Genomic DNA, 11,466 nt, shown 5'->3' on the forward strand with positions numbered 1-11,466 from the left:
GGATTTAAATCGCGTAGGTATATTTGTTTTTTTAAACAAACCCTTTTCTATCCAGGATGCTGCGAGAAGCCATTGAAACTAAAAAAACATCCTAATTTCAACAGAGAAGATGGTTTCTCCGTACCACGGGATCCAGTATTTCCTCTGATGAAAAATCCCGAACAGACATAAGACTGCAGTGCTAATTAATGTTTTAATTTATTCTAATTTTAATTATTTAAAATAAATTTAACTTAATAAAAAATTCATATTGTTATAATAAAATAATTCGTAAAACGTAATATACAGCGTAAATTGGAATGTTTCTTTGTAAAATTAAAAAGAACGTATTTCATTTATAACTTTTGTAACTATACTAAAAAAATAGGGTGGTTTGCATCAATATTAGACATAACTGGTTGATGACTGTGCTACCTCAGTCAACTGTGACCATGGGACCTGTAACGGGCCCGAAACATTAGGTTTGTTTGAAACAACAAATATACGCGATTTAAATCAGGAAAAATAGTTTCATTTCCTATGTGTAACAGTAGCGAAAACCTAAGAACTCGATAAGTAGATCATGTCAAATTAAAATGAGCATCATCACCAATCCGTTTATACGTTGTTTTGTAATACCTAGTGAGGGAAGAACATGTCGTGCGTCTGGTGGTAAACTGTAGTGTCACTCAATCGCACAGGTTTGAGGTACATTGTCACTGTGCCCGTCACGCTGAGATATAAGTTGACAAGTCCCAGGTGCATGTAAATTCACCAGCACCCTTACCCTTCAACACCGGAACACAGATATGCTCACGTTACTGCTTGGCGGCAGAAATAGGTATGATACGTCCCACTGCTCGGCACGTGTCTCCTGTCAGGCGAGGGTTTAGGTCATAGTCCGTCGTGGGTTGTTTTTTTTTTAAACTAAGTGATGGAACAAACAAGTTGCGCGGCTGATGACAAGTGACACGCCTGTCCACAACAGTTGCAATACCACTCAGAGCTTTAAATAACAAAGATCTGAGGGGCAATTGTACTATGCCCGCCACCCTGAGACTTAAGTTAACAAGTCCCATGTGCCTGTAATTTCACCAACTTCCTTACCCTTCAAAACTAGAATACTGAACATTACTGCTTGGCGGCAGATATAATGGTTAGACTGCCACGCAGAGGTCCCAGGTTCGATATCCGGGCCGGGAGAAATATTTGTATGGCCTACATTTATTTATCTCGTGAGCTTGCGTGTAATTTGTGGTTGTCGTAATTTGTGGTTGTCAATGTGTGTGTCCATGGCACCCGCGACACAGGGTTATCCCTCGTGCGGGGCTATGTTGAGTGTGTGCCTTATTATTATTAAATACACCGTGAATTGCATCAGCCAGTATAAGTATTTCTCCAAGAAAAGTAAGCAGAGGCTACGGAGACCGTAGGCCTGTAATTTTTATTTTTTGTTTATGGAACAGTAAGATTTTTCCTCTATTGTGAGCTTCTAGTAGCAATTGAGCTCCTAGTGAAGGTTATCCAAGTAGTACTGTGAGTTTTACTGCGCTGTGTGTTTGTATGCGTTATAAAAAAAAACGCACAGTTCCGAATCGGAGGTACGAGTCAGGACTCGAACTCACGGTCTTTGCTTGAGAGGTCAAATCTTTAGCGCCCAGTTACACGAGGAGAAAGTTTTCGCAGTTCAAGCCAGGCTCACCCGCGTGCTCGGAACGCTCATTTAAGTTAAAACGTAAAAGGTAAATAAATAGAGCGTGTTTTGCCATGACAGTTAGACGCACGCGGTCGCTGCGCGGCGGCTACGCGGGCCCCGCTCGGCGACCGCAAGGGGACGTGCGCGTCGAATAAATGCGCTCTTAGGCTACCACCCGCCCGTTTACGGCCACGACTACACATTGTTCTTGAAACACAAAATATATTATACGCCTCCTATAGTCTTTACTTCTGTAATAAGTCAAGTAGTAAAAGTCACGTTTTAGTTATGCTCTTCGTATGCTAAAATATGCTTTACATATTAAAAAGCAGTAATGTATCGAAAAATTTATTGATTTAAAAAAGAAAATACGGATTTAAAAAAAGGGCTAATGTATTTTATATAATGAAAGTTTTTGTATAAAATATTTTGTGTGTATTTAACCGACTTCAAAGAAAAGGAGGCGATTGTCAATACTGTATTTGTGAACCGATTTTAATTATCCTTTTTTTGTTGGAAAGAGGGTACCACAGTGTTGGTCTCATTTAAATTTAAAATATTCTTTAAATATAATTTAAAGGTAGCAAATTTGGGGATAAACTACTTTCCGTAAACCGTTTTCAATTAAACTTGGCAAACAGATATAATTTCACAAACTTTTGAAGTTGTTTTATTTTTTTATAAAAACGGTATTATTAACATAAAAAACAACTTAATATCAAAAACATATTTTAATTATTTTTTTCTTATCTGAAATTTCGATTTGCGGCTTGTACTTATTGTAGCGAACTGTATCAACGGGTTCGGGTGGGTACTAACCATAGATATGAAAAAAAAGGGGAGATATGTAATGACGCTATGTAAGATCGGGTGCCGATGTCACCACTTTTTAGCTTGTGTGCAATTCAAACTTTACGCTCTATTGTCTACTACCATAACTCAAATATTTTGATTGGGTAGGGCTTAAAACGTGAAAACGACGTAACACAATTTTAAAATTTAACAAAATTAAACTTACAGTCACTTTGAGTTGTGTTAAAGTTACTCGAAATAAAATGTTTAGTAATAATAATAATAATAATAAAATAAAAGAAATCAATTTAACGTGAATGCTTTTCGCTTCGATATTTTAGGGACTTTAATTAGAAAAGTCATAGTAAAAAATTCAAACATTTCAGTAAAAATTTATTGTCGATAAACATCAGTCATCGTAAATGAACATCACTATATTTGAGACTAGAAATTTCTATGGAGACAAAAAGAAAACATTGAATAATGTTATCTCACTGGTTTTAAAATATTTGTTTTTACTCCAATGTTTATAAGGTGTATCGTTGCAACTTGGCATTTTCACGTTTTGCGAGAGATCTTATCGTATGTACAACGATCGCCATGTCACTGTGGCGATGTTTGTAGGCGAGTCACTTCGGTATGATCATTTTGATCATATCGAGGCGACACGAACCACGCCCCCATACCAAATCTCCCCTTTTTTATATCTATGGTACTAACAAAGAGTCAGTAAGACCAAAGCTTTAAAGTTAATTAATTTATTAAAACACGTACAGCTATCAATCCAAAACAGAAAACAATAGTCAAGAAAAGGTACCAAAAACAATCACATTTAAATTTAGAATTGAAATATAAAACTAAAACTTAAAAAGACTATAAAGTATACACAAAAGAGATTTGTAGCGACTGTAGTGATTCGCTACACTTATCTTTCTCCTGAGGGCAGAATAATTGTCTTGAGCACCATGTTTCTTGCAAATAAATTCATTTGATTTGAAACTATAAAACGTACCAATGAAGGTTCAAATTTACAGAATAGGTACGAAATGCAATTTATATTCCAAATTCAATGTTACCTTACCTCCTTACTCTTAACAAGGTAGAAAATGAGTCCTTAACTAAATTCTCGTTCACATGATTATGCTTGAAAACAAGATACTTTAATGGCAGTACGCGAACGTCTCATTTATGTGTAGGAAACTTGGATTTTGAGGCCAGGAAAACAATCTTAAACTCTTTAGACACGTGTGCCGATCGTAAAATTTTCAGTAGTAACGATGGCGTTTGATGGTTTCGCGACAGGCGGGGGCGGGAATGGTAGACGTGAAAACAGAAAGTTATTAAAAAAAAAATGTTTTTTTCGGATCTAATAATAATAGTAATATAACAATAAATAAATAAATAACGCGGACATGGATTGGGAACTAGGGTTGTTGTTAATGCAGATTTTTTTGTACACATCACCGGATTTAGATGCAGATGCTGATTTTATGTGTAAAAAAAAAACTCGAAAAATATACATGCTCACTGAGTCTGTCTACATGAAAAAGCTTTCTATTTTTTTGATATTGTAATAAAATATTATTTCAATAATGTTGTGACATTTATAATATTAACGAAAGTATCAATCTGCATGAAAACAGTCAGTCTGCTTAGCTTAATGCAGTTTTATCAAAGTTATATTTTAAAAACAACAGTAGGGCTAGCACGAACAAACGCGACTTGCGCGTTATCTCCATGCGAGAATAGCATTATCTCGCGCTTTATCGCGCTCTCGCGTTAGTCGCGTCCTGTCGTGCCAGCCCTACATGTGAGTTCACGCTGCTTTTTCAGCTAACATTCCGTCTTTGGAAGGTTTGTTTGTCCGCGCGCGCGTTTTAGGTCATATCACGACTCAAACATCCGCATTGAATATCAGCATCAATGAATGCACCGAAAAGCACAATGTACATTTCAAATTAAATTAATATATATGTACGTATATTTGCTTGGTCACGTGAGCATGGGCCCTGCAAAGAGCCTCAAACGATAGTTTGATTGAAAAAAAAAAAACGAGATTTATAATCGAATATAACAGAAACATATCTGCCAGTCTTCAGGTAGCTGTGAAAACACTTGGCTGAGTGAAGAAATTTTCATAATTTGTCACACGTGCACACGTCATCGTAGATTTTTATGATCATTCTCCGATATGCAGGTTTTATCATGTTATCCTTCAGATCCCCTAAACCGAGGATCCGTTTTATTTTATATTATTTTCTATTCCCATCGGATCCCCTATGCAGGGGATACAACAATAAATATTAATATTTTACCTCCACCTAATATTACTTGCAAACTTATTCTTTACAGGTACTGTAGTACAGTCAACAAGAAAATGTATATCAACATGTCATATGTTGATACACATGTACATTAACATGTGTATCAACATATTACAGATAAGTAATAAAAATCTCTCAAGTCTGTGATAATTAACACATTAAACTTAGATTTTAAATATTAGCTTAAGACTGATTTTGTTATTTTTGATTTGCAACATGTCAACATTAATGATTTGTCACAAAAAAAATTGTTTGTCTGTGATAAATTGATGATTATAACATATGATATTGAGTAACAATAAATTTTCTAAAATATTTGATTTTCAGACTTCTTTTTCTCTTGACTGCACTTACCTTACAAATACAATGAGGGGGTCCGTTGGGAGTAGTATAATATAGAGGGGATCCTTTCGGAATTTTAAATTAGCGGTGGATCAGAGTTTTAGTGGATCAGATGGGAATAATCCTTTCCTTCACCGTCTATACTGATTATATCAAGGTAATTCAACTACAAATCTATAACTTTAATTTCTGAATTACGTACATTTATGAATATTTAGTGGCAATACCTCTCGATAATGGTGAGGAAAAAAAAAGAAACATGTCAAGTTCCTAACCTGCATTGGTTACTAAAAATTCCCTTTACATGAGCCACGTGTAGAGCTGGGAGATGCGTAATTTTCGGTTTTTACGTTTACGATTTTTGCACACGATTCAAATGAGTGTGTCAAAAAAAAAAAGGCTCAATGTTATAGATTCTAAGACTTTCGTGGTTATTCACTGAATTATCACTGATTACAGGTTTCGTTTTTTCAGAACCCATGTAGGGCTCTGTTTATTTTCCCGATATTTCGGAACGGTTACACGCTCCATGATCACGGGTTGAGTCAATCGATTGATTTGGCGCGTATAATCGTCATATACTTTCAAGTATATACGTGCAAGGAATGGTTGCTTAATCAATAGAAGACATCATACTGATGGACGAAGGTGATGTAGGCTCTGTTACGTCATTAGAAATAATAAAAGTAAAATTATAATTGGAATTAAAAATGTACTAACTCTATATTCTTCTAAATTCCATTCTCTGCTTGTATTATTGTACACAGTGAAATACTCTTTGCTGCTAGGAGTGAGGTACCCTCCTGTTTATACAATATATAAACGATAAGATACCCGTCTCTTTATGTTACGACGTCTTCAGCGGCGAATACTGCCAGCCTACTAAGTGAAGCCTGAAAACCAGCAAATTGCTCAGGTTTTTTCCGTTTCTTCGAAATACATTTAAGCATTGTCATATCTTAAATATTGTTGTATGTTTTCTGTTGAAGAATAAAGTCTTTTTATTTTATTTTATTTTTATTTTATTACCGTTCCAAAATATCGGTATGAGTTAATTTTATTATCCTGATATTTTAGAATGGTTACAAGCTCCATAGTTACGGGTTATGGGTTAAGTCAACCGAGTGGAGGGGACAGTTCCGAAATATAGAGAAAATAATCATTACTCATAACGTGGTAAGAAACTTGTAATTAGTGATAGTTATTTAGACTCAGTACTGCACACTCCTTTAAAGGAATGGAATCTGGGTATCCTGCATGCAAAGCAGGTATTCTCCCTAGTAAACTAACTATAACTGTTTATAGCAGATACGGGGTGCCATTATTCATCGCTAATCTCTAATTTAGGAGCCCATAACTAAAGTTATGTAAATTTATATAAAGCCAACGTAGAGAACACGAGAAAATTTTTAATTCATTTTAAAACTATAGCGAGCAGAGAGGCAGTGGGATTGCTAGGTTAACTTCAAATGTTCATACGAACACATATTCTAAAGTTGTCTTTGACTCTAGTTCAACGTTAACTTTCTAGAGTAAAACTGATTCTTAAACAAAAATCTGACAAGGTTATGGATTATACATTACTGATGTAATTTAATAATAGGCTATGAACGAAGTTTTCAATACATTTCAACCGAGGAGACTGCTGAGATCCCTGGAGGAGCTTGGGTGGCGCGACTTGACGTCGAGTTGCGGACACCAGCCCGTTACACCAAGTACCAAATACATGTCAACGCTCAATCCTGGCTTAGTTATTTTATACATATTAAGTTATTTAGGAACTTTTTTACCATGTATAAGGCAGTTCCATCATAAAGTAAACTGTAGTTTACTTCTCTGCGGGGCGATGTTGGATTGTCTTTTTGCCGGTTTCGTATGGGGATTGGCCCAATATATAATAATAAAGAATTCTTTTGTTTGAGTCATATAATTAGTAAGGTTGTATCAGGCATTTGGATATCGATTTTAGACTTAGTACCAGTAGAGCTCCCTGTGAAAGAGTTCGTCTACGGTAGTACTGCCACCTTACCTATTTCTGCCGCCAAGCAGTTAATGTCAGCATTACTGTGTTCCGGTTTTTGAAGGGTAAGGGTCCTGGTGAAATTTCAGGCACATGAGACTTGTCAACTTATGTCTCAAGGTGAACGGGAGGAAGTGGCAGTGCCCCTCAGATCTTTGCAATTTGAAGCTCTGAGTGGCACTGTAACTGTTATGGACAGGCATGTAGCTTACTATGAGGCGCACGACTTGTTCATCCCGTCACTTGATGTTATAAAAAAAGACTCTCGCCTCTCCTATGACCTAAAAGATTTTTAAATAGGAGACGCGGTATTCCCCGACAATGACACAGTCTACCGCGATCAGGGGCAAAGGTTCAAGAACCGGCGAATAATACGTGCCGTATCGAGCAGAACCTCTTTCTGCATTTGTGCTGGAAGCGACACGCCACAGAAAGTTGCTAGCGAGAGTAACTAGAAAATAATCCGTCGGACAAAACAATTGGGTTTATTTTAATGGAGGCTACATCCCACATGTCGGTGATCTCGTGCGCCAGATCGATATACATCCAAAGTTTCTCGGTTTCGACTTTCAGAAGACCCTCGTAGTGCGGGATGTTAACGTCCACGAGTAATATCCTTGACTGCGATCCAATATCACAATATCCAGGTTTATTCGTAACAATCTGTCATAATTGATCAGTCTCAATAGACTTTGTTGCAGTCACTTTCGAGTATTGGCTCCGATGAATAAGGCATCCTCATCCAAGGCATCGTTTCTACCATGGACCAATAACGAGAACAAGAAGACTGCTAACCGCTCACGCGATACATGCAGCCGTAGACGCATACCACACCTAGAGGTGCCGGTGATGATTTTACACCGATTTATCGGATATTGGAGTTATAACAGGTAAAAGAACTAATATTAATTGCTATTTCGGTAACTACTCTAGTAAACCATAAAGATTTAATGCCCGGGTCTGTCATTTTGAAAAAAAAAAACAACTTCAAAAATACCGTCACGACAATCGTGTGTGTTATTGTTTGGGCTGGTGATTTCGGTATTTATTTATTGAAAACATACCGTAAGTAGCGTTTTTTAAGTTTACGCTGAATATAAATGTTTATAAACTATACTTTAAGGAGTAATTTCATGGTAAACGTTAGAACCACTCAAACGGAATATTATCATATTTATCCAAGTACACCAAAAATTTCATTAGTGCAGGATTTGCGGTGTATTACTGCATTTTATTTGAGATGTTTTTGTTGGTAGTACGGAGGGTATTTATTTAGCAATGCAGAATAATATTTTTTATTTATAAAAACTTGTATTTAAACTGAATGCTTTTCTAATTTGCGAAACCAAATAGCCGCCATTTTGCGGTTGGAGGAGCGTATTGCGTGAGTGGCTAATCTTCATACTGCAGATCGTAACTCTGATAAAGGTCAAGATTCCGTCTTTAGTCTAGATGGCGCTGATCAACAGCGTGGAAGTAGTTTATATTGGGTAAATGTCCGTGGATAACAATTAATAATTAAATAAAAGAAAAAAAGGTATAAATCACTGGATTGACTTTCAACGTACGCAAGTTCTCTCCACCGATCGCCACTTTTATTCAAGAGTTGTGCGTGAAGTGATTTAAAAAAAAACATCCTAATAATTTCAATCGGGAATTATCTGCAGCATGGAATCCGGTGTTTGCAAAAATTCATTCGCGATCGACTGCGTATCAGTATATGGCGGTGATACAGAATAGGGACACTGTTAGGGTTGTGTGTGGCGGTAATTTAAAAAATGTTATGCGGGTGGATAAAGATTCCACCGCCGAGGTGGTGATGTAAACACCGCATCACCAGTCAGCCCGTGACCAGTGCAACCTGGCCGAAATTTGGGATATTAGGTAGGTGTGGAAAATACCTATTTGTTTGTAAACACGTGTTCCGGTTTTAAAATGGTAGTAGAAATATAAGAAATCAGTTTTTTTCCTCGTAATATTATTCAAATATTGACCACGACCTATAATTGTTTTCGGAACTTTGACAAATTTGCGTGGCTTTGATTAAGTAGATGTATCCACAAAAAAATTTGAAATTAGTGCCATTTAGTTGATTTGTTTGTTATTACTAGAAATTAGAGTAGCTTTCATATATTGCGGCTCGACAGTGTAAAACAAATTAGTTACAAAAATAATAGCTATTTGATACTCGTCGCGATATCTGGTGTACCAATAGGGTACTAAATATCCGACTACGCTATCTTGTATCACGATTATCACAGAAGTGACATCACTATGATATTTTTGGCGCTTGTGTTATATCATCTCTGAACAAAAGGTTAAAAATGTTTGTTTACTTGTCTGACAAAAATCAATGACAGTCATCTGTTTAGTTCTTTCGGGGTGTTTACACCAACGATGTTTATTCTAGATGATAAATGTAAATAAATACCTGTTTACAAAGTACAAACAAACGCTTGAGTTTCTCCTTCATTATTCTAAAGAGGAATTTGCCCTACGAATGAGCAGTACCGTTTAATCAATTACAAGTGTAATTTGAGCTGTGTAATGAATTGATATTGCATAATTATCGTCTATATAAATATGCTGCCCGAGGCCAAACCTAAATTGAAATACGTAGCATAATGAGTTTTATGTCAATTGTATGACGTACAAACTCGGTACGGTATTTTGTTTGCTCTTATAATTTGTACATTACACAAATATCATAAGGTTCATTTTGATATGGTTTCAAGTATTCGCTTCCATTCCGTGCAGCAACGTAAATTAAACTTTATGCTTCACAGTAATGAATTAAATCGTCTGCGAAGAATAAGTACTTCGAGTCACTGTAGTATACTAATTTTCATAGCTTTATTGATTTTTCCATACAAACTCTCATCCCATATTAATTTCACCACCTTTAACTATTTTACCGCCGTGGACGCTTTAAAGCGTCTTACATTAACTTGGCTGACGCCAATGAGACTCCAAGCGTCAATAATAATTAATAAAATTTTCAATTGAAATAAATAAAAGCTTCTTTCCTTCTTTCTAATTATTAAGATGTTCCATGTGTTAATTGCACGGAAGAAAAAAACCAATGGAAGTGACTTAAGTCTCGATTACTATCAGAACGGATGTCGCCAAACCTCAAACATTCTTAATTTGATACAAAATCTTGATATTCATTGGTCGTGTTTCCAAATTTAAAAAGAAATAACAAATTCTGGATTGTAATGTAATTTAACCTCTACCCCGTTGGCATATTGTTCAAAGTTCAATACCATCATCGTTCAGCCATACGACGCCCACTGCTGGGCAATCATTATTCAGCCATATGAAGCCCTGTATATGACGAATACCATCAATACCTATTATTACAAGTAACGACGCTTTCATATTATATTGAAATTCATATATTGTATTGAGGTTCATAGTTACATTTTATGTTCAGTTATGTTGTCCTTTGACTTGAATAAGGTGGAAACCTCTTGCTTCGGGAATTTTGATAGGAACGAATCAACATAAAAATAGTGGAAGAAAAAGGAAATTAGAGAACAATTTAAAATTTTAAAAGTAAGTAGCCAGGAACCAGTAAAGAGGGCGATAAAAAGATGGAACAACGATGAAGGAGTTTAGCATCGTCATAAAGTAGCCTATGTCCTTCTCCGAGGTCCCATTTGTCTCTATACCAAACTTCATCAACATTGGTTCAGCGGTTTAGAAGTAAAAACGTAGACAGAGTTACTTCCGCATTTATAAAATTAATTTGGATAAAACGGAACTTCAAAACGAACTTACGAGTATATCGGCGAGTCGTGCCCCTGCTTGTACCAGATGACAAGTCCCATCTTGTCGTCAGGCAATGTCGGTGTGACGTCACAGGGTAGCTCCACACCACCCCCCGTTGGCGCGTGAAGGGACTCAATCGAGGCTGTAACGAAAAGAAATATTTATAAATATTACTGCCAAAAACACAAAACAAGGACAAACCGCCCGTTCTTGAGAACTAAAAATAATTATAAGGATAAGTGGACTTTTTGTTAGAATCGGGTTGCGAAGTGATAATAAATTATCACTGAAAATAAGTTTAATAATTATCACTGATAATAATTAGTTTGATAATTATGACGATAATTATATTATATATAATCATGCAGATATTTATCAAATTCCTCGTCCCCACCCTTCCCGTGCGTCAGTCCGCGCATCTTTCGTCTAACCCGACTCGGAGCGAACGAGTTGTATAATTTTATTTATAACGTAATTACGTCACCACACTACAAACGCACACAGTAGGTATATTTATATATATATATATATATATATAT

General features: G+C 36.1%; 1 protein-coding gene across 1 annotated transcript in view; it reads right to left on the reverse strand.

Annotated features, from left to right (window-relative positions):
- LOC113233514 (nectin-2-like) overlaps nt 1-11,466 on the reverse strand; it is an 847,610-nt gene that overhangs the window by 43,117 nt on the left and 793,027 nt on the right. The window contains exon 4 of the mRNA XM_026468637.1: nt 10,937-11,069. Coding sequence (XP_026324422.1) covers nt 10,937-11,069 — 133 coding nt within the window. The remainder of the gene's footprint in view (nt 1-10,936; nt 11,070-11,466) is intronic.

The sequence above is a fragment of the Hyposmocoma kahamanoa genome, unplaced genomic scaffold (assembly GCF_003589595.1).
Source record: "Hyposmocoma kahamanoa isolate Upper Pololo Valley unplaced genomic scaffold, ASM358959v1 79, whole genome shotgun sequence".
Classification (NCBI taxonomy): domain Eukaryota; kingdom Metazoa; phylum Arthropoda; class Insecta; order Lepidoptera; family Cosmopterigidae; genus Hyposmocoma; species Hyposmocoma kahamanoa.